Source organism: Siphateles boraxobius, unplaced genomic scaffold (assembly GCF_051911475.1).
Source record: "Siphateles boraxobius isolate OS27281-9 unplaced genomic scaffold, OSU_SipBor_1 3, whole genome shotgun sequence".
In the NCBI taxonomy this organism is placed as follows: Eukaryota; Metazoa; Chordata; class Actinopteri; order Cypriniformes; family Leuciscidae; genus Siphateles; species Siphateles boraxobius.
The window spans coordinates 5,493,811-5,518,380 of record NW_027508919.1 but is presented as its reverse complement, the minus strand read 5'-3'; the positions used below and the strand labels follow the sequence as shown (position 1 = coordinate 5,518,380).

Below are 24,570 nucleotides of genomic sequence, written 5' to 3'. Positions count from 1 at the left end.
AGCGAGTAGCCTCATTTTATTATGTTCAACACCCATTTTGATTTCCGGGGATGGCTTCCCAGGTCCTGGCCCGCATAGCTAGGGGATGAATGAAGTCTGGGGACGGGCCGCTTTGTGATAGGGACCCGGCTGCCCAGCCGTTTTGTGTTTGTGACACTGTGTGAACAGTGCTTACGTGCAGGGGTGCGTACTTTGTATTGGGCACACAACCTACATTCATTACATTTCCAGTATGAGCTGGTGGGAAAACAGACACTGTGGGAACAGTGTTTATGTGTAGGGGTGCATACTTCATAGTGGGCACACGATCTACATTTATTTCCTCTCCAGCGTGAGCCGGAGGGAAAACTGATAATATGGGGACAGAGCTTATGTGCAGGGGTGAGTACTTTATAGTGGGTACACTACACAGCCTACATTTATTACAGACAGAAAATACCTTTTTTTGTGCTTTATTTTGGTCGCCGTAAAACCGGCGTTTGCTTGCAGGTGTGTATGTTTTAAAACAGACTCGTTTACTCTAATGTTGAAGTTCCCAACTGCCTGAACTAAAGAGGGGACAGGGAGATGTGTGAAAAGCTTTTTGGAGGTTGATCCGGCCTCGGCAGGACTCAAACACTCTTTTCATTCCTGTCACCGTGGCTAGGAAGGCTTTCGAGGCTCTTGGTCCAACACAATCTTGGGTCGGGGTCCCCATCACTCTGAGAACTGCTGTCGCTTCGTTGAGCGAGAGCGGTGACTGACTTCAGCCACTGGCGTCCGAAGCAGAGCTGGATCGTTTAGGGAGGAAGTGACGCATAGCCTGTAACGCTTTCTGAGACATTGTGAAATGTTCCGCGAAAACCGTTGACTGCTGGGCCGAACAGACTGGTGGTGGAGATAGGGGAGTCGAGAAAAGCTGCCCTATCTGCATCCTTCATCTCTGTTAAGTTCAAGCACCGTCAAGTTCACCATGCACCTACCAATCGCCTGGGTGGTTGATTTGGTAACTCGCAGAGCCAGGTCTGTGGCGCTGCGCAGGTCTCTGAAAGCTTCAGGTTCAGGTCCAGACTCATCCATCGAGCGGAGAAGTTTGGCCTGAAAAAAACCTGGAGGACAGCCATGGTTTGAAGCGCTGTTGGCCTGCTGCACAAGAGCTCCTCGGGCGAAGACCACTCGAGCCCGAGGTCTTCAACGGCCTTAGTTAGCACGCGGAGAAGCTCTGAGTCAAAGCTGGTTATCACGTCTTTTCTCGCTGGCTTGTGTTGAGAGTGCGGGGTCAGTCACGAAGCCCGCCCATTCCTCGCATTCGGATGCAGCGAGGGAAACGCTGTCATCCTTCTCATCTTCCTCGTCTGATCCACCAAAAGAGACGAGACCGGCTGCTTGCTGAGAGGGGCGCTGGTCTGCCTGAGTAAATAGGACCGGTGAGTGTTTTTCTCTGGGCATGGCGTGTGCTCGCTCGTGTTCATTAGCTCTGGCATCCTCTGTGTGCAGCGCTTTTTCTTGCGCGGCTCGATCAGGGGAAAAGGTGGAGCGGGAGGAGCGGGGTCGTCGTGGGCGAAGGTAGCCAGACGAGACCGCAGGGTGGAGAGGTACTGATGATTCCATTTCCTCACACTCCGGGCAGCCGCCCTTAGCGAGAACAGCTTCTGCGTGGTCACGGCCCAAACAGGAAGCGCAGAGGATGTGACGATCTCCGCCGAAGAGAGGGCCTCTACACGTGGCGCAGGAGACCCGAGGCATTTGAAACAATGCCTAGAAATTGCTCTTTTAGAAAAGTGAGTCGCAATGGCGAACACACTATTTGCTTGTAAAGGATTTAGCGCGCCAGATGGCACAGCAGAACAGCGGGCTGAAGGCTTCCAGTTGAAAACCAGGAAGCCAGCGTCCTCAGAACTGCTTAGCAGGTGCTTGTTCCGCTGAAGGCTTTTCGACGGCGGCGAGGCTTCTCATTGGGAGGTCAGCGAAGTGAATCTTGCAGAAGGAGATTAAATCTGAATTCTATGGCGAAATGGGGGCTTATATTGCTATAAGCTACGCACATTCTGCCGGGCTCTGACGTGTGCGGGCGTGAAGCGTCCTGATTGGCGCGCGGCAATCCTAGCCGACTCGCCATAGGTTCGTGCAGTTGCCGCAGCACAGCCAATGAGAGAGCTAAGGCGCTCAGCTGTATGTCTGCTGTGCAGCTGCACTGCGTTTTAAAAAAATTGCTTCAATATTCTCGAGAAAAGGAGTTTTCCCCATAGCGTTAGCTAACTTACGCAATACGAGAGACCTCTCGAAAGGGAACCAAATTAGCATGCCAACACAATATGTTCATTTCAGCAAGGCCATTTCTAAAATTCACAGGGATCGGGACATGCATCATTTAAGTACAATGAGTTTATCAACTATAGATTGTGTTTATAATCAGTAGTGAGTACACTGGGCCAAAAAAACATCCGTCCTAGGCTGATAGCACCTCATCTAGATTGCTAGATGAGCTGCTATCAAAGGCACAAAGGCTGGCTGACAGTTGGCCTTCATGAAAGACCACAACGCGACAGGAAGTCATCAGTAATTCATTATGAAGGCTGGACAAAGGGTTACACTGACTGCTGTGTCACTAAGCAAAACAGCTCCAGTCAGTATATGAGGACTAAATTATTTAATGTAGATTCAGGACATAATGCACTTCCTGTTTGTAATGCAAAGCCAAGAAGACGACAGGTAAGCATCAATTGCAAATTATGATCTTTCTTGCATGATCATACCCTATGAAACAGTTTGATCATTCTTCATTAACAGCATAATTGTTCCGAGACTTCATGTCCTGTATTATCAGAGCATCCATCCAGCATCGTGATCCCTCAATAATGTTGTTAGTGGGATGTCCGAGTAACTAAACCTTGTCTTGCCTTATGTGTGTATGTGTAATATTCACAGTGTCTTATATGGATGGATGGATGGATGAATGAATGAATGAATGAATGAACGAATGTCTCAAGATCATGTCTAAGTAACATATATATTACAAAGAAAAGGAAGCCTAAAAATATATTTTTTTAAATCCATATGACTGACTTTTTTAGGAAGAATTATTTTTAAGAAATTATTTTGAATAATGATTCTTAGTAGATTCTCATTATTGTAGTCATGGAGTATTTTTTAGTTATGAAAAAATACATAACAGAATATATATGTTGCATTACAGTAATGATTTTTAGTTACTGTAACAAGAATTCTGGGAGAAAATGTTTAGTTGTGGAAAATAAAGTCACAATGCAAAAACCTTTTAAGTTAAAATAATCTTCTTCAAGTATTTCTTTTCTTTCATTTTATAAAATATGACCAGGACATGTTTTGGGAGATTTCTTTAGATTTACCCATATAGTTACTGATGTTTGTCCTGTCAGATGTTATGTGTGGCACATGTCACTCACCCGAACTTGCGTGGGAGCCATACAGGAACACACGGTCCTGACGTGCTTCAAACACTTCTCATGTGACATGAAGTTACACACTGCAGAGAAAGAGAAAGAGATTTAGTGCGGGCCACAGAATTATGGTGCAAAGATATGCAGGTACAGCAGCTTTAGCAAAAAGAAAACTTGCCATTTTTTTCAGCAGTGAATTCACAGCCATGTCATCATAATTTTCACAATTTCGAGCAAATGTCACTTTGTATTTTGTAAACAAACAAATAATTTATAGCACCAAGAGAATTTCCAAAATAGAATTTGTAAACCGGTTTCCGACACCCATCTGCCACTCTTGAGGGAAAAAAAACTCATTTCATTTGTTGAGTGAGAAATCGACCTGTTGGACTGCTCAAAAAAACAAAGTAATGGTTATACTCTAAGCATTTGCCGCTCAATAGAACAATTTGCACCAAAGAAGACAACAGCACCAATTGGCAGTCTCTATGGTCGGTGACTGCTGGATCGCTGTGTGCCCAATTTATGCTGCTGTCAGAGCCCACTTTGGCCCTCAGTACAGACTGAACCTCACTGATGCATTTGTTGGTTTTTCATGCTAACCAGAGACAGGAAGTGATCTCGCTGGCCAGGCTGAGCTCCTCTCACTATCACAACCACAAGAGCAAGGAAAACATTCTAAAGTTTAACGTACCACAGACGCGTTCTCATGCACACTGTAAAGTCTGTCATGCTTGTGAAATCAGAAACAGTTAGAAATGACATGCACACGCTGCTAAGGACAGCACAAAGACTGTTCTGTTTACACATTCTTAATCAACACAAACATCTGTCATATGAGCACATGCAACTGTTTTAGAAGGTTTTCTCTAAAATTGACTAAAATTGTCAATTCTGCAACTGTTACATTAAAGAGCTATCTGTGCCCAATTTAACACATATAAATTAGTTTAATTGGTATAAATTAATATATTTAAGTTAAAAATACTTTTTGACTTCAATGTAACCATTTTTTACGGTAGACCAAATATCTTGGCTGAAACAGAGATAAAAGATACTTTGACTTAAAGAATTTTGGCCATGAAATGATTCAGTTCTAATCATATTTAAATAGTATTGTAATAAAGACCTTATTCAGAGCTGTGCTTTGTCCGGTATGAAAGCGAAGCTGTGAGGGATAGATTTGCCGTGTTTTGGCATCCGCTGTAAAAAGCTGTTTAAAGCTCCTAGATAACTAATAATTTTCCACAGCTCATATTGTTTGGGGGGTTTTTGTCCACTGATATTTCTTGGAAAGATATTTTTGCAGTGTTCCGTCAGCATAACTTTTAAAAAACACATTAAATAACAGTAAAACCCACTGAAGAGATGTGTCTATCCCTCACAGCCTCACATTCTTTCCCGTTGAAAATCAAATATGGTGCTGCTGTGAATAAGGTAATAGTTATTTATGCACAAAAAGTAAAAATTAAATAAAAAAATACATTTAAAAAAAAGTTTTTCCTTTACGTTTGTTAATTTAAACAATATTTTAAAAATTGATAGAGCCTATTGTACATCCACACCAATTGAAAAAAGCCACTGAAGCAAGCTAGTTTTGAAAAAAGCATAAGATCCCACCCTCCCTTCAGAGCTTCTAAAAAGCCACGCCTCCTTCAAAACACATGAACATTCACAGCCAGAGCAGTCTGCAAAGCATCACGAGAGACGACGTTAAATCATCACATCTCTCAAAGCACATAACATCACAATATTAATGAGAGTAAACAACTTTGATCTCTAACTTGTACCACCTGACTGCTGCAGATTTATTTTGGTGTTGATAGTGTTGCATAGAAACGCATAAATCCGAGTCCGTGAACGTGAACAGCTCCAAGTACAATGTCACGAGTTGACATCTTGTAATCACGGTTATGACATGGCGTGAACGCAGCATATACTCGTTGTTTTGGTTCAGAAGGAAATGTAAAAGGTGTCTGCTGTTAATCCTTGGCGCTTTGTGACTGTGTCTACAACTCTGCATAGCCTTACGGAACGCACTGATGACTTGAGATATCTGCTGGAGCAGGTGCATGGAGGTATGGGACTACAGGTTGACAGGACATCGCATCAGAACGAATGCAATGATTGAACGAATGTTTTTTTGGTCCTGAGACTTCCACAGATATACACTGCAGGGCAAAAAAATGGGCCAAGCCCAAAATGGCTAACCACTAAGCTTTTAATTATCTTAACCACAAATTATTGGTCAGTAAATTAGCAGAATTTAAGTAAATGCACTACTTAAAAAGCCATTGCTGTCTCAGAAAAACATCACACACAGAATTAAGTTTTTGGCAGGAAATGTGAAGTTGTGTGTGAAGTGATGAATCACAATGAAACACGATTTGCATGGTGATGCTCCAGAGCGGTGTCTTCAAACATCTGGTGAGAAATATGATAATAAAAGCATCTCTACCACACAGAAGCATGAAGGAAGAGTGTCATTGTGTGGGGAGCCTTTTAGCTTCTGGTATTTGTGAGCTACTTAACTGTGAAAAGTCATTTAATGCTTTGGTGTACAGGACAATATTGCAGAATAGCTTGCTTCCCACGGATGAAAAATGCTCAGTGCTCAAACTGCAAAGTCAACCAAGAAGTGGCTTTAGAACAAGTCCATCAGGCTAATGTTTCACTTTATCTACAGTATTTGTGCAATTCTATAGCTAAATTCCTGACCAGTGATTTGTGATTAAAACCACTAAAAACGTTGCCATTTCGGGGTTGGCCCATTTTTTTTACCCGGGAGTTTATGTAAATTTTTTTAATATTTAGACCATACTTCTATTATTGATTTCTATCAGGATGTGAAGAGAGTTTCAACCAGTATAACAAGAAGTTTTATGAAAAACATTATCTATCCTAAATTATTATATTTCTAACATTCATAGAATGGATAATTATTCCAAATAGAAAATTAATTTAATATTAGAATTTTTCAGTAATATTCAAGATTTTTTTTTCTTTTTTTAAATTAAAATAAATTTTAATTTGGCAATTTTAAGTACATCTTATTCATCATATATAAGTATATCAGCATTATATAATTTGACCCCTACTAGTCATGTCTTGCATTAATAGCAACAGTAATGAATATATAATGACATGAATTCATTAGTCTGAGCCTGGCACGTTACTAGTCTCTTCACCAGTTCAATAAACACCCAGTGAGCATTAGAACATAGAGCACGCATGTGCGTTTATGTTCTACACTCAATCTGTCTAGCTACAGCATCCAGTCTGCTGCTTTGCTCCATTGGACTATGTGTTGCCATGCCAACCTGGAAGAGTCAATCACGACTTCACTGCAGCACATTACGTAACAGAAACGTCTCATTTCTGCCTAACTCTGCCTGGTAACATCCACATTGTCAATCAACATCTGCTTTCCTGCCATGCCAATCTCATGTGGCGACATAAACCCGGTCCATTTGTCTCTAAAGTAATGCTGTTCGATGCCATAATCATTCATAGAGGAATTGTGGTGAAACCTTGATGAATAGCATAGCATTGTGGATTAATCTCTTCCTAGGAAACAGCAACAGTCTTTAAAGGGACAAATGGGCTGAGTTTACATTTACTCTGTGTGTATGAGGGAAAACATTTTTTATCCGTATAGAAATCAGATGGAATGGTATTTGGCCCCATCAATGATTCATTTTGAAGTCATTTGCAGACCATAAAAGTTTAAAACCTACAGATCAGCAGCTTTGTGATGACTCCTCATAAAGAGTCAAAAGAAATAAACTCAGGTGTAGATTACACTCTGGCTGGTCTTTAGAGAAGATATTCTATCACAGATTCTGCAAGGCCAAGGGTTACTACACCAGTGCTGAATACAAAAGGGAGAAAAAACGGTTGCTTATTTTCTATGATTACAATAAAAACTGTCAAGCTTCATAAAGGACCCACAGCTAACCATCATAAAAGTGGTCCATGTTACTCTATATGGCACTATATTCCAAGTCTTGCTTTGCGTTGTAAATTTAAAATGCGATTAATTGAAAATATTGATATCCACCCTAACTTTCATTCATTAGAGCTTATGAGAGAAGATGCAAATGATTAATTTGCTAACTGACCTGATCAAGTTTTCTCATTTGTTCAATTATTTGTTTGCAGACATTGAAAACTGACTGGATGGGAAGTGTATCAGTGAAAAAGGGATAACATGTTGATCTGCTCTTGACTCCAGAAAACTTGGAATATACGGATATTTATGATAATTTTACGGTTCTTTTGCATCTTTTTGTTGTTGTTGTCATAACTCATTGTAATCTGGGCTATTGTAGGTTTGGATCCTGCAAAGTGTGATCAATGAGCCATTAGAGATTTTTTAGATGGATTTTCCATAGGTTGCTTTGAATTAAAGCCTAATCTAAAATGCCCAAGAGCTACTTGCTTATTGTTTACCCAACTGAGCAGCTCTGTAAAGAAAAAAACTGACGCTTAACATCTAACTAACAAAAGTGAGAATGGTACAGATCTTCTCTCACTCTCACCGGCCTCCATCAATTAGATGGATCTCATCAAAGTGTCCTCCTGCACAGATTCCTGTCCAACAGGAGGAGTGTGCTGGATCGATCTGCATCAATCTGTCTTCCCCATGTTAGTAGACAAGCGATTCGATTCTGTCGAGAGGGAGGTGTTAGAGGGGAGAGACTGATTTGCTTGACATCCTCCATCTATTTTCTAACATATTTTCTTCATCCCTTCCCTTTCCAGGATGGCACGTGCGCAGATAATAATCTGCCAATCAAAGTTGTCAATCAAAGTGGTATGGGAATATTCAATTTGGAACAAAATCACTTGCACTTTAAATTAAATAGTTAAATGACCCCAAATACATGTAAAAGACCAACTCACAAATATTGTGTTTAGGATGTTTATGAGAGTATTCATCCGATACTATGGTATAGCCTATAACAAATTACCATAGTATTGTCGTCTAATACCATCACTGTGCCATAATACTACCGCAGCATTTTTGTGTTTTTAGTTTTTAGGGACACTTTGTTGACATTGATTTGCTGAATGAAACATCCCGACCAAGTGAATCCATAAAGCATCTCACCTTCACAAACAAACCCAACAATCCCCCATATGAAGTCGCTGCAGTGATGGCAGAAGGTCGGTTTGGTCAGAGTCACTTTCCGAAAGCAGTGTCCGGGAGCGTTGACAGAGTACCGCGCCTTTGAACCGGGCGACTGCTGCGCCTTTTTCCTCCCGGGTCCGGGGCTCGAGCTTGGGCTGTCGATCTTCACCCGACCGCTGTCTGCCATCTCTGTCGGTTCCAATGGAAAATCCAGCGCAAAACGCCAAGAGAAAATGCTCCACGAGATTTAGTTGTTGTGAAACATATGTGATTTGGCAGTTATGTTAAACCCAATCGAGTCATCACTGAATAAAGTGAATGTTTCTTCTCTCCCGCTACAGTGTATCAGAGTCGGAAACGCGCTACAATGAATCAATGTAACAGAATGTCTAAACGTTCCAATCAAAGCGCGAGTTAGTTACTGTGAGACCTTCACTATCTGACCATCTAACCAGACATCAAACTCAATAAATATGCCAGTCTGCCTTTACCGACGACAACCAGCAGTCTGCAAATGCATGCGGGAAAATAAAGCCACCGCGTCCACATATAGGCTATGATGCGCTGAGGTTTTAATCGTCATAAAACGCCTGCTTATCATTTACGATGGTTTTCACTTTCTCAGCAGAGAAGATTTTCACCAACACAAGCGCCTGTAACTTCCGCCTGTAGTAGGCTAGAGCTCCGGCCAGAGAGAGAAACACACATTCACACGAGCTTCAAACCAGCAGCCTCAGCTATGGCAAGCCGTTTTAATATTCCTTTGAAATGACTAGTATACTGAGGCGAACCTACATTAAAGGTGCAATAGGTGATTCTCTGCAGAATCTTTTTTTTTATGCTGGTCTAAAGTCTCCTCATATCCTGATAGGAATCACTATGCTAAGCGGTCTACTATGGGGGTAGAATTGTTGCATTATTCCAAATAAATAGATTATGATCCACAAATAAATGTAAAGAGACTCACAAATATATCAAGTTCACAAATAAATAGATTAAGATCCACAAATAAATGTAAAGAGTTTCACAAAGAATTATAAAAATTCTAAATAAATAGAATGATATTTGCAAATAAAAAATATAATTACAAATGTTGTTTATACCACAAACACAACTCCGACTGGCATTTATTTGTGAACCGTTTTTTGTGCATTTGTAGATCCCCTCACGCATTTGTGAATCGGTTCCTGTGCATTTGTAAATCCCCTCACGCATTTGTGGATTTTGAAACACTTCCAGCTTTGACGTGCAGACAAATCCACAAATAAGTGGACTCCACCCACCCTTTACCTAAGCCAATCAGATAACGGCCACATTGAGATGACCAATCGTAGTACGTTCTCGCTACAACCAATCACGTTAGGCTTTACAATCAGAGTGGTCTTGCCCTGAAATAATTTTGCTCACTCATCTCCATTGGCTCAAATAGGAAATGTAAGGCTATAAGGCCCATAATATTGCTTCAGTAAAATATGTTTAGAATTTGGATTTCGTTAGAGTTAGACCATTAGACTGTGTATCAAGCCAAGACACATTTTTATGAGCCTTTGAAAATGGCAGAGAAACAGCGCTTACGTTATGGGAACAACGCATTATGGAAGCGTCACGTTATTCATGATAAAACAGAAAAGCATCAATGCGTTGCTGACTAATGAATAACTGGATTCAACCTCGTGATAAATACACGAGTTTGTGTAATATTGGGGAAATTACTCACAACAGCTTTTCCCACTTCTTCATTCAAATTTTAGCAGGTCCGTGGATCTAATGATTAAATATATAACATGCATTTAGTGAAATGCCCAGCAGACAAGCGATTTGAATTTATCCGTTAAAATGCTTGATCACATAAATAATATTTCATATGAATCAGACTTAATAATATTGTATTGTAAAAGTTACTTACAGCATCCAAAATAAATGCAAATATGGATTTTTTCAGCATTGCATTATCCACTCAAAACCCCATTAGCCTACACGCTGTTACATCTTCAATGATGGTCATTTGGGCTGATATTTTGTCTTCTACATAATATTTATGTCCTATAGCTAGCTATTTGTCACAACGATTGTGCTTTAAAAGACAAAATCATCCGTTTTGTAATTTATTACATCGTGTCTACCCGGTGCGAGGCTTTCTACATTGGACAAAGGAGCAAATGTGCAAATGATGTGTCTTCCGTAGTTGCGTGTAGTAGCCGCTACTTCAGAAGAAGAACGGGCATCCGTTTATTATCAGTGAATCATCGTGTCGCGCTGCGCCGCGTCCAGTAGACACTATCACGAATTATGAATTTTCATGTAGCCAGCATAGTCAATAAAGAAGATTATACGTCATATATCTTCAGGTAAGAAAACAGACGTCATGGGAAAAATGTGTTAACATTGCAAACATGTTAGTTTTACATGATTCGAAACTGCTACGGCAGGGAAGATAATCGGCTATTTGCTTTTGACGCGCCGCTTGACTCAAGTAGAGAGGGTGCTAAGATGTTTGGGATCTGTGATGATCATTTGTGTGTGATCCTGAGTTAATAATAAAGAATACTAAATATAAAGAAGCCTTAAACTCCAACAGTCTTTTGGAAACGGGGTGTTTTAACCACACAAACAGCTAATTTGAATGAAGCTCCCATTACAGATGCTTTCAGGAGTGTCAATATCTGCAAAATTAATCAGATCCAGTTCTCGCCCCGAGTGTAAAGCCTAACGTGATTGGTTGTAGCGAGAACGTGCTACGATTGGTCATCTCAATGTGGCCGTTATCTGATTGGCTTAGGTAAAGGGTGGGTGGAGTCCACTTATTTGTGGATTTGTCTGCATGTCCACGCTAGAAGTGTTTCAAAATCCACAAATGCGTGAGGGGATTTACAAATGCGCAGGAACCGATTCACAAATGCGTGAGGGGATCTACAAATGCCCAGGAACCGATTCACAAATGCACAAAAAACGGTTCATAAAATGCCAAATAAATGCCAGGCGGAGTTGTGTTTGTGGTATAAACAACATTTGTAAATATATTTTTTTTATTTGCAAATCTCATTCTATTTATTTGTGAGTTTTATAATTATTTGTGAAACTCTTTACATTTATTTGTGGATCTTAATCTATTTATTTGTGAATTTGATATATTTTTGTGAATGTATTTACATTTTTTTGTGGATCATAATCTATTTATTTGGAATAATGCAACAATTCTACCCCCATAGTCTACATGTATTTTTCATAAATATAAATCGTCTGTGGAAGGCTTAGGACCATAATGTTCATTCAATCATTGCATATGATCAATGAAAGCAGGAGTTCCCTGTCAGTCAATGTGTATTTGCATATCACTTTTTATCTCACAATTCTGACTTTTTTGTCACAATTGTGAGTTTACTACAAAGCCACTAAAGGGACATGGTAGTGAAAAAAATAAAAATAATTCAATGTTTTTGTGCTCTGTCGCAAATGTTTTGCGTTTCCCCGAGAAACTTTGAGTTTCCTTGCAAATCCTTTTGAACTTTTCTCTGGGTAACGCAAAAGTTTTTGCGAGAGAGCAAAAAGTTTATTGGGGAACACAAAACATTTGCGAAAGAACGTAAAAGCATTGGCAAATATGTTTTCCTCAATCTCATTTTGTTTTTCCTTCGGGGCTATGTATTTACAATGTCAGAATTGCATGATATAAACTCGCAATTACGAGTAATAAAGTCAGAATTGTGAGATATAAACTTAATTGTGAGTTTAAGTTAAACACAATTGTGACCCTGGATCACAAAACCAGTCTTAAGTAGCACGGTTATTTTTCTTTAATGCCAAAAATCATTTTCTTTAATGCCAAAAATCATTAGGATATTAATTAAATATCATGTTCCATGAATATATTTTGTAAATGTCCTACCCTAAATGTATAAAACATTTATTTTTGTGAGTGAATGCAGCACAATCATGAACATAAATGGAAAACTTTAAAGGCGATTTTCTCAATGTTTCGATTTTTCTGCACCCTCAGATTCCAGATTTCCAAATAGTTGTATCTCGGCCAAATATTGTCCTATCCACACAAACCATACATCAATGGAAAGCTTATTTATCCAGCTTTGTGTGATGTATAAATCTCAATTTCAAAAAAATTACCCATAAGACTGGTTTTGTCATCCAGGGTCACAATTGCGAGATTACGAGTTTATATCCCGCAATTGCCTTCTTTCTCAGAATTCTGAGATGTAAACTCAAAATTACAAGTTATTAAGTCTAAATCTAAGGAAAAAGTCAGTTCACAATTCTGGCTTTATAATTTGCAATTGCAAGTTTATATCACGCAATTCTGACTTTATAACTCACAATTGCTAGTTTATATCATGCGGTTCTGACTTTAAAATTCACAATTGCAAGTTTAAATCACACAATTCTGACTTTATAACTCGCAATCGATAGTTTATATCACTAAATTCTAAGAAAAAAGTTGCAATTACTTTTTAATTTTGTTTATTCATTGGTGGAAACAAGCTTCCATAGATTACTTACTAATTAAAAATAAAATAAAAAATAAACAGTATATAATAATATACTGGCTAGTTATCAGGCGAAATGTTCAAACAGCTTGCCACACACACAAGAGCTCCAAGCAGGATCCACAGGCTGTTTTTAGAATGCGGAATTCCGTTGTGACGTCGACGCTCGCAGCACATTATGATGTTCTGCAGATGCGAGAGTCATCCACGCCCTCATACTGCTTGCTCACAGTCATAATAAGTGTTTTATGTCATAGAGTAGTATAATTGTTTTTTTTACTTGTGTGAGGACATCCCCAAAAGGAGGCGTTGTCAGATTTAGCTAACTTCTAAGCAATTTGGTCCCCGAAATCTAGCTAAAAACACCTACAGACAGATCAACTACAGATTGGGTGGTCAAAGCTCTTTGTATCCTTCCTGTTACCATACAAATTTATGTTACATGTCTGTCAGATTGCTAAACACATTGACGACACGCCTTTAACATACCTGGAATAATACGCAACAGTGTTACAGGCCCAATGTTGCTAAAATTCACCGGGCCCGGGACTAAATTTCAAGGTTGGACCATCTGAGCACATTGAGGAAGCAATGCTGTAGTGCAGTGATTGTCATTTGTCAATCAATGATAGCCTACAGGTTTGGCTTTGTAAACTGTAAAACAAACAAATAATGAAAGTTTAAAATTGCATTGAATAATCTCGAGATTTTTCTTGAGTTCCCTTTTAAAGAAAGAAAATAAACTAATGTTTAAAATGAGCATGTTTTACAAATGTAGCCAATGTGGCTGGCACTCATAGAAAAGCCTATTATGTTATTTTTTAGTCGTTTTACACTCAGTATCAGATGCTAACACATTAGGACAAAAACATACAGCCAACACATTTAACATTATGAGTAGCTATACTTATGGCAACTGAATTGCTAAAATAAAACATAAAAACTTGGTTGAAAAATAATAGTTAATGAAAAATAATGTCTATTAAATTATATAAATGATAAAAGTTACACTTTATTGTTATGCTTACAGTTAGCTTATTGTGATTTTAATTAGCGAAAAACTTATATAAAAGTGAAAAGATATGAGGTAAGAATTCAAATAAATAATTGGATGTTTCAAAAAGTAAGCTAGGACTCCATCTGCTGGTAACAACCCGCAAAATGAACATCGCTGTATCAATTATGGAGCAGATACAAATTTGTGTGCAATATGGATAGTCAGTACAGGAGATGTCAAATGCAATTTCAAAACAGTAGTACACAGTGAATCATTTTATTATAAAAGTATCACAATAATACCAGTTACAAAGCACACACAATTTTCCCTCTGTACAACACTGCTTCACAGGGTACAGACATAAATACCAATTTACAGCCAAAAATACATTACAGTGCCTGTCAAACCTTTAGTCTGGGGTATTGGATGTTTTTGTTGCTCTTTTTAGCATTATTTACTATAGTATGAAAAATATTACGGCGGTTAAAAGCATTTTGTTGGCATGCGAGTCCCAAAGTCAGTTAAAAGGTCAGAGGCCATGTTTAGAACATTTCATAAAGCAAAAAGAAAGACAGTTGCTCTGGGATCAGTTCTAAATATTCTGTGATGCACGGATAGAACTGATTCCACATCAGCATATTATTGCAGTGATGTTTTGTCTTCTACAGTTCACACACAACAGAAGGGAATGAGATTTCACTTTTTTTTGGTAACAGAATGATAAAAATGTAACTACAAAAATATTTCTTAAAAAGCACTTGAGGCATCTGGTTGAAGCAATCCACACACACACAAACAACCACACACACAACCACACAGGACTGACCCTCCTGTTTTTTTTGTTTTTTTATCAATCAAACAAATGGAAGAGAGAATAATCTCTCAAAGCTTATGATTTTTTTTTTTATCAGAACCCATGAGCAAACATTAGGAATTACAGGTAGCACCACTAAAGGCAAAATAAATTCCATCGCCAACCCAAATAACAGCTGAAAGTGTATGTATGAAGGGAAGAACTTTTTCCATCATCCAACAGATTCGACTGGTCCAGAGGGTCATAATAATCCAGTAGACCTCCTTTTCCTCTCTTCCTCTTCCTCATATATTAACAAAGGAAATAGTTGAGGCCAGACTTATCAAACAAGACGTTAAAAATGTTTTATTTATAAACAATTCAAGCAAGAAATGTTGTTGTTTTTTTGCAAATCAGGCCTGAGAATCTAATAATGCCCAAGACATCATAAACCAACTAAATATTTAGTTTCTTTATGTAACATCTGGGCTCCCGACGTCATTGTTCAGCTTAAGCACAAATGAAAACAGCCACTTTAATATACCTTTTTAAAGCTATATTATAGCTATTTAAAGATAACATAGCTCTTATAAAAGGAAAAAAATTAAATTTCAAATAAGTGCTTTTTGGTATTATTCATATTAAAAGCTAAAAAAAGAGAATAAAATTCCCATGGCCAGAGGACTCCCCTCCTCCTCAGAGTTCAGAGCTCATTTGCATTTTGGGCGTGGCTGAGCAGCATCCAGAGAGGGTGCTGCCCAATCAAATGTTTTGGAGGCGTGTCCTGAGGTTGAGTGGCACTGCAGCTGTAGTGAGGAGGGAGAAGCTGGTCTTTAGGGTCAGGCCTTAGTTTGTGCGATTGTGTTTGGAGTTGGCGAGACCAAAGCTGGGGCTCTAGAAAGAGGTCTCCACCCCGCTGTCACATATCCCACTCTCCTCCTGATGGGGGCCCAGTGTCAAACCCAGAATGGACTTACAGAGCCCTGGAACTGAGAAAAAGAAAAGAAAAAATATTAATATGACCATAGAAGCATTTCAAATCTTTTCCCTAATAAAAGACAATTCTTATAAATTTTATTTATTATAAAATTCTAAAAGAAAATAGATAATATATATAGAAAACATGTTTTATTTATATAGAATACAAATACTTTTATATAGAATAAAATTGTCATAAAAGTTGCTTTATAAAAACAAAATGTTCAAATTAAATTGCCAATAAACTTAAACTATGACGCTTATAAAATGAATTCTATAATACTGTGCCAGAATTCTCTCTTTTGATCATTGTGTTTGCTTGGCAATCGTAAACCACAGAGTCACAAGCAATCATAATATCTTTTTAAATTGGATTATTATTAAATTTAATTACAGATGGGTCTAAAAGTTTGGAAAATAAATATATTAAAAAATATAATATTACCAGGTTAACCACTTGAGTGACAAGTTGAATAAAAATAATAGAATAGTATAAAAATAAAATACGTCAGAATATTTGATTTTTCCCTATTTTGCATTAATAACAACAATACTCAGAATATGAAACATTTCACATCACATCATAATGTTTCCTAAAACCTTGTTTCCAGATTTAGAATCCCAAATTTCATGTGGTCTTTTGAACCCCACTATATATATTGAACATTGGTGTATTTTTAACACACAACGTGGCACAACAATATGGACAACCACGAGAAGGAAACCGAGACTTAAAAAAAAACAAAAAAAACTTTCCCCTGCTGGCTTACACATGCTCACTGAACCCTGACGATGAACCCTTCAAATCAGACAGCAAGGTGGAAAGACTTGTTTCAAAGAAACTGCGCCAGAGATAAAAACCAGAAGTGCCATATCTGGCTTTCACTTCTGTTCCTGGGAATCCCCCTCTCAAGTGTCCACTTCCCCCTGAAACATCGCATCACTACAGAAACTATATGTGAACACTACAGCAGTGTGTAGGGTCACCCCGAGACCGAGGGGAACTCCCTCAGAATGCAGTGGCAGTGCTGTTTTGTTGACATCATGCTTGAACGCACATGAGGTGATGTCAGGACCACAACATGACATTATTGTTACGGAGAGAGGGGACCGAGACTGACAGTGATTTAGTCTGGGGGTTTTACAAACCATATTGTGGGACAAAAAAAAAACTCCACGACAGAGATGTGTAGTACATCGTCTCACTCAAACTACGAAATGTCACAATGACCACGTGCTCTTGGGAAAAGATCCAAAATGCCTCACCAGTGAGCAAAACATACCTTTTGAGAACATGAATCTTTAAGGTTTATGTTCTGGTACACAAAACAAAATAAATATTATTTCACTATTAGACAATTGTTCAAATGTTATCTAGCATTGTAGTATTTGTACCTTTAGCATGTAAATTAAAGCAATAAATAAAGCAGTCAAGGCCTTGTGTTACTGTGATTTTACCATAGACCATAGTTGAATCTTTGGTACAGTGGCCTTGAGGGGCTTACTGGTTTTGTAAAAATGATTACAACAGAAATGTGATTCAAATATTATCAAAATTAAATGTAGTCAATGTGTTAATAATCAAATCATAATAAACCATTCATTCTGCCAGATAATTTATTGGTCTAATAAATTTAATTAGAAAGGAAATTAATACTTTTATTTAGCAAGGATGCAATAAATTGATCAAAAGTGACATTTATATAACGTTGGATAAGATTTCTGTGTCAAATAAATGTAGTTCTTTTGAAATTTCTATCCATCAAAGAATCCTGAAAAAACGTTATCAGTTTCCATAAAAATATTAAGCAGCACAACTGTTTTCAACATTGATAATAATAAGAAATGTTTCTTGAGCCGCAAATCAGCCAATTAGAATGATTTCTGAAGGATCCTTTGGCGCAGAAATAATAATGCAGAAAATGTAGCTTTACTATCACAGGCATAAATTACATTTTTAAAAATGCATTAAAAAAGAAAACATTTTAAATTGTAATAACATTTCACAATATTACTGTTTTTACTGAATTTTTGAATGAATAAATTCAGCCTGGGTGAGCATAAGATGTCTTTCAAAAATAAATCTATACCCCAATCATTTGAATGTCAGTGTTTTTTTAAATGTTACAATGGATTTAAACGAAGCGTATATGTATTTTTTTATATTATTTGACAAATTACGCATTTACTAACATATCCAAAGGGACTTACAGTGGAAAAGTTGCTGCGACCAACCCGTGGTTATGCTTACCGAAGGACATAATAGTAACGGTTCATGGATCACCCCTTGTGGACTAAAACCAACCACTTTTGGCTTCCCAGCCCAAATGTTCAACTACTTAAGCCAGATCACCCAGAAATGCACATATCAAACAATATTACCTGTGAGCTGAGGTGTGGTGTAGACAGCTTCAGCCTCCTTACACACAGCCTGGAGTAAACTGAAAGCACTGCTGTTCCCAACATGCTTCAGTCCCTCCAGCAGCTCACACACCGTTCCTCCAGACACCTGAAGGAGACAGATGATTAGCAGCTGAAACCAGAGCAACTACAGGAAGCACGAAAATAAAAGTTCAGCCTACTGATATAGTTAGTGTTAGATGAATTAATATCTGTAATGTCGTTCTGAGAAATATGGATCGATAGGTTTAGCCTAAACCTGCCTTAATAAAATGCCATATTTCAATCCAGTATTTCTGGATATTTAAAAATAAATCCCCAGTTTACTCAGTTTTGTTGTATCTTGTGATTAATTATATAGATATGATATATGATATGGCCTGTCACAATCGTGATGATGTGCTGACAATGAATTGTCATACAAATAATCACAATTAACAATTTAATTCTGTTTGGTTCATGTAACTTACAATTCAAGCCCACTATGTTTTTTGTTGTTGTTGTTGTTGTTTTTTAACGTATTATTAATATAATATAATAACATGATATAATGTAATGTAATGTAATATCATATAATATAATATAAACACACAAGCCTTCATTTTGTATGAAGGAAGACCTTTGATTATCTTTGTGTTTTTTTATATTCTTTATTCTTGACTCTCTGGCAGATTATGATTCCCTTGCTTTTATAGAATAACCATGATTATAAAATTAATAATTGTGATAGGCTTAAATATAATATAATATAATATAATATAATATAATATAATATAATATAATATAATATAATATAATATAATATAATATAATATAATATAATTAATATAATAAATGGGTCGACAGGTTTAGTCCTAAGCATAAATAATACAGATTTTTTTTAGTTCTGAACATTTGAAGTTTTGAAATTACATACATTTAATATACAAAGGAATTTCCTAAAGTGCTACAAAGTATTGAATAGGGATGCACCGATACCGATACCAGTATCGGTATCGGCCCGATACCAAGCTCATGTACTTGTACTCGTACTCGTACTCGTAAAAATACCCCGATACCAAAGACCGATACCTCACGTATATCCTTAGCTTATATTTCTTAATTCTTATGAACACTCTTCCTGCAGTTATAGTGTTGCTAGATTTAATAGCACACTCTAATATTTCACTTTGCACTTTCAGCTGTGATTACATTGTTACTCAGTGTTATGTTAAACATTTGTTCTGTGATTTCTTTGGCACTTTATGACAAATTTGATTGTCTTGTTGTCTGTGATTTCTTTAGCACTTTGCCAACTTTGTGACAGGCAGGTAAAAATTACATTCATTATGTCCTTGGTTTTGCCCTTTGGAGGTTATTGGACACTGTGAAATTTGGGCTTTGAAAATTTGTGATAAGCACAATAAGAATGATTTTTTTAAAAAGTTTTTTTAAGTTGTTGAAAATAAAGATGCTGATATGTTCATTAGTCTCATTGTGTTGTTCTTAGAAAATTGCCACATAAAACGAGAACCCCCCCCCCAGTACAACAGGCATCGGCGAGTACCACGAAAAAAATATCGGTACTCGTAATCGACCCTTAAAAAGTGGTATCGGTGCATCCCTAGTATTGAATACTGTTTGGGAAAATCAATTATCTTAGACACACATATCAAATCCGTTTACTGCCCCCACTTTAAAAACAATGCAAATTCATTCATAACAGCTGAGAACTGTTGCTTCTGCAGGATGGTTAAGATCAGATTAAAAGACAACTACTTTTTCTTACTACTGTCCAGTGTTTATGTAAGATTGAAAAAGGAAGTGAATTTGTTTACCTCGTAGCTTTCCAGCAGCTTTCCGGCAGGGCAGGAGCTGAGCCTGAAGGCGCTGGTCAGGATCCCAAGCCCCAGAGCATGAGCCAGACTCTCCCAGCCTCCCGTGTGCCCCTCCAGTGCCTGGCACAGCTCCTGCTTCGTGTCAGAGCTCAAGCTCTTCATGTCACCTGCCGACACGAGCCACACACATTTAAAAACTGATATGTGTTCTCAACATACACTAACTTTCCAAAGTTTCGGGTCAGTAAGATTTTGATACTTTGATGCATAAAATTACACAGTAATTGACAGTAAAGACATTTACAAAGTTAAATATTTAAAATAAATGCTGAATCCTGAAAACAAGTATCACTCTTTTCATCAACATTTTAAGCAGTACAACCGTTTTAAACTTTGATAATAATGAGAAATGTTTCTTGTGCACCAAATCAGTGTATCAGAATGATTTCTGAAGGATCATGTGACACTGAAGACTGGAGTAATGATGCTAAAAATTCATCTTTGCCATCACAGGAATAAATTAAATTTTAAAATATATTAAAAAAGTTGTAGTAATATTTAATATTTTTGATTACATAAATGCAGCCTTGATGAGCGTAAGAGACTAAAAAATATAAAAATAATTCGAACGAACCCCAAACATTTAAATGGAATTGTATATAGTAGTAAAATTGTTTTCCTTTTTTTCTAAAGGAAAGTATATACGAAAGTATATATGTTGAAAATAAACAATCAGGGTTCCTACGCCTTTAAATTAATTTCCATGACTTTTCCAGTCCCCTGACTTCATGATAATTGGATAAGGGTTTTTAGATTTGTTTATGATTATATTATTATAATTCCACAATAAATGTTACTTCCAAGCCAAGATTGTATTGATTTACAAAACTTTTTGAACCTTAAAAGCCTTGAACAATAATAAAAATAAAAATAAAATAAAAATTACAAAAACATGACAAGAATACAATAGCTCATACCTTGCGGTGGAACGACGATAGTGTTGGGCTGATACTCTTCTCCATTAAGAATATCATACACCTGTCAGCAAAGAAAAGACCACACATTATTTTCAAAACCAATGGAAACCGGCAGTACAATTTTATTACATCCTACATTTGGGAAACCCACCTCTGGGGAAGTTGCCATGTTCAGAGGGGTCGTCCCGGGAATATAGCCTTCATCCTCCTCCTCGTCCTCGCATGTGCCACACAGCTCATCATCTTTAAAGAACAGAGGTTCAAAGTTCTCCTTATGAGGATCTGCTCCTACAAGCAAAGCACACAACACTAGTTGGTTACACCATGTTAAGGTAAATTAATCTACTGACTATGGTTGGACACAATTATAACATTTACGACTTGGGATGAGTCGTTGAAAAACTTTAATAAATGATAATGAATTGACTTTAGAATGATTCTACCAGATCTATATATAAATCATTAATGGCAGCATGCAAAGACATTTATTGTTGACCTGTCATGTTAGTTATAAACGAACACACATAATTCCTCACCTGCAGCCATTAGAAGTGCGCTCAGTTTGGTTGAGTCCCGTCCTGCAGCAATGTGCAGAGGAGTGGAGCCGTTATATGTGACGCTGTCTACGTATGCGTTACCCTGCGTAGGCAAAATATACGGATTTAAGAATACATGGAAAAAAAGATTGTCCTTCAAATTTTAATATATAAGATTTTTATAGACATATTCAAAGTTCTTTCCACTGTCCAGTTGACTGTTGGTCCTTCAGAAACCGCTATGGCTATGATGCCAGACTTGTCAGTGTATACTGTGATATATCAAGTGACCATCTTTGTTACTGACCTCCAATAGGCACCTCCATTCAGGGTCAGTAATATTTTATAATTATTTTAAAGAAATTACTCTGCAAGGACGCATTCAATTGATTGAATGAGACAGTAAAGACATTTAAAATGTTTATAATAATAATTTCAAATAAATGCTGTTCTTTTTAACTTTCTATTCATCAAAAAAATCTGAAAACAAAATATCAAGGTTTCCACAAAAATATTTAGCAGCACAATTGTTTTAAACATCGATAATAATAAGAAATATTTCTTGAGCAGCATATGATTTCTGAAGAATCACGTGACTGCTACTGAATATTAATCTTTGTTAATATATATTATGTTAATCATATTATGTTAATACATATATTATTTTTTATTACAGTCTTGGTAAAGATAAGAGACTAAACCCCCCCCAAAAATAACATGTACCGACCCCAACAGCAGTGTAAACATTTGAAATGAATAATTGTTATTGTTACTCACTTCACATGAAACGAGTTTAGCCAATCATAACAGAGGTTATTTAGCAGTAAAAGTATTAAAGAGAAAGTGGAATAAATTTCTAACAGTTAGTGAGGTCATGACAGACTAAAATATACACTAATTAACATTTACAAGTGGGCTTCAAACAGTAGAGTAAACTTTAAAATAGTAGAAATATGTAGTATTCATTATATGTAGTAGCATCCTCCAAACCCATTCACTGACTCATGGATCGTGTAAGGAGGTGTTAGTAGTACCTCCAGCAGGAGGCAGCCGGCGAGGGAAAGGTTTCCCAGCTCTATGGCCAGATGAAGTGCTGTGCGGCCACACGTAAGCTCCTGAACCTCCACATCTGCCCCGCCATCCAGCAGGGCCCGCACGCAATTCAGACTGTTCGCCTGTACAGCCAGGTGTAGCGCGCAGAGACCTGAACACACACATATAATCACATCAGAGCCCAAAAAAATGTGAACGCATTAATGATTCTCAGAGAGTAAGTCCAGCTTACCTGCTGTGTTGGGGATGCTAGTTAACTGCGCCACTGACTTGTGCTTTAGCAGCAATCGCAGCATGCTTTCCTCTTTCTGTTGAGACGCCAGGTGAAGCGCCGTGTTTCCATGGCGATCTGTCAGCGTGACGTCCACCTTGGCCTCCAATAAGGCCTCGACTACCTCTTTCTGCTGGGTCAACACTGCGAGGTGCAAAGGAGTCTGGGACAGAAATATCAGAGGATTTTATTGGATACTGAGTTTTTGGACATTTCACAGGCCTCAGTTGTGGTGAGAAACAAAACCTGTTTTTAAAGTATTATGTGAGTTTTTAGTATACCTGGTAGTAGGGCTCTGCGATTAATCGAAATTGATTTTCGATTTTGATATTGGCTTCCAACATTATGAAAACAAGATAATCGAGGTAAAACGATTATTGTGTCGCTGCCGCCCAGCGCACCAATCCTTTCCTTCACAGCGGTGCACTTTCGTTCCTCCCTAAGCCAAACTTAATTCATATTCATACAGAAATGTATACAGGTTTGGAACAACATGAGGGTGAGTAAATGATGACAGTATTTTCATTTTTGGATGAACTATTCCTTTTTTTTTTTTTCAGTTTTGTTATTGCATTGCTGACTGTTTACTTGTCTTCTGTAACTGTTTTGAGGACCTTTTACTTTGCTACATTAGTTAACTTAATATTAGTGTTAGCTGAAGTATCGATAATTGTGAAATTCTAAAATTTAGGGATGCAATAAAATGACAATTCTGGGCTGAAACCAAAACTTCTGGATGCACTGGGCTAAAACCGAAACTGTCTTTAAAAAAAACAAATATTAATTTCTCATTTAAAAAAAAAAGTTTTTTGTATAATTGTAATAATATTAGACTTTTTATAATTATATTGAATCTAAATTAAAAAAAAACACAAGCCAATAAAATAAAATAAAATAAAATAACCACACATTTATTTAAAGTAACCAAAATTGGACATAAAACATATTAAAATAATATTAAATATCAATATATTATTCTTCATTCAGTTCTATGCAAAAAAATCAGATTTAACAGATTTATTTTTTAGAGGTAAACGATAGTGGATTTTACCAATAACGATAACTAGGTTGGCCCACGCTGGCTGATAACCGATTAATCAAATTATAGTTTTCAAAATAGATTTTGAATGAAAACAGACATAACATAAATTATGTATACATTAAAAAAAAAATAGTACTGAATCATGAAAATGTACTGGACTTAAAAAACGGCGCGTTTTTGCTCACACCCAAAAAGGGGCAAATTTGACAAGTTATAATAAAATGATCTGGCGGGTATTTTGATAGATTTAAATTACATCTTGTGAAAAGGGGCATAATATGTCACCTGTAATAAAAGTAATCAATAATCGGTCGACCCCTGTTTATTTTTTAACCAATTATCAAAATAAAGTATAGTATTATCTGTGAATGAGAGGGTAACGTCATTTTACAAGCGTTGCTCAGTATGGATATACCACACCATGTTACAGCAAACAGAAACAAGTCTACTTCAGATAAATTTCATGTCTTTGCTTTTCCGGTGAGCACGAGCGGTGTACGAGTGGAGCGTTCGCTTGGGCCATGAACGAATGAGCAGAGAGAGCACGCACAGAGAGGAACATTGAGCAGAGCAAACTGGGTGCCAGTACAGACTTACCGGCTCAGCGAGAGTCGCTTCAGAAGCGGTGGCACTCGAAAAGTTAAAAAAAATTTGAGAGTGAAACCTGAACGCTGA

The 24,570-nt window shown here is 37.4% G+C and overlaps 2 protein-coding genes across 5 annotated transcripts in view; both read right to left on the bottom strand.

The window, feature by feature from the left end:
- Window positions 1–9,273, bottom strand: part of dgkq (diacylglycerol kinase theta) — a 43,285-nt gene extending 34,012 nt beyond the window's left edge. For 2 of the 3 annotated variants that reach the window (XR_013210327.1, XM_077247552.1), the window contains exons 1-2: window positions 8,512–9,261; window positions 3,405–3,484 (exon numbers count right to left, since the gene is read on the bottom strand). Coding sequence is in view for 1 of the 3 variants with exons in the window: in XM_077247552.1 (XP_077103667.1) it covers window positions 3,405–3,484; window positions 8,512–8,719 (288 nt within the window). In the remaining 2 variants the exon portion in view is untranslated. Of the gene's footprint in view, window positions 1–3,404; window positions 3,485–8,511 lie in introns of all 3 variants that reach the window. The other variant, XR_013210326.1, reaches the window with a different exon arrangement.
- A 5,015-nt stretch (window positions 9,274–14,288) lies between these two features.
- The window catches only part of nfkb1 (nuclear factor of kappa light polypeptide gene enhancer in B-cells 1), a 48,619-nt gene continuing 38,337 nt past the window's right edge, over window positions 14,289–24,570 (bottom strand). For both annotated transcript variants that reach the window (XM_077247551.1, XM_077247550.1), the window contains 8 exons: window positions 22,815–23,016; window positions 22,564–22,733; window positions 21,530–21,632; window positions 21,145–21,281; window positions 20,994–21,054; window positions 20,017–20,183; window positions 18,182–18,308; window positions 14,289–15,810 (listed from right to left, as the gene is read on the bottom strand). In XM_077247551.1, the coding sequence (XP_077103666.1) occupies window positions 15,716–15,810; window positions 18,182–18,308; window positions 20,017–20,183; window positions 20,994–21,054; window positions 21,145–21,281; window positions 21,530–21,632; window positions 22,564–22,733; window positions 22,815–23,016 (1,062 nt within the window). In that variant the 3' untranslated portion in view covers window positions 14,289–15,715. The remainder of the gene's footprint in view (window positions 15,811–18,181; window positions 18,309–20,016; window positions 20,184–20,993; window positions 21,055–21,144; window positions 21,282–21,529; window positions 21,633–22,563; window positions 22,734–22,814; window positions 23,017–24,570) is intronic.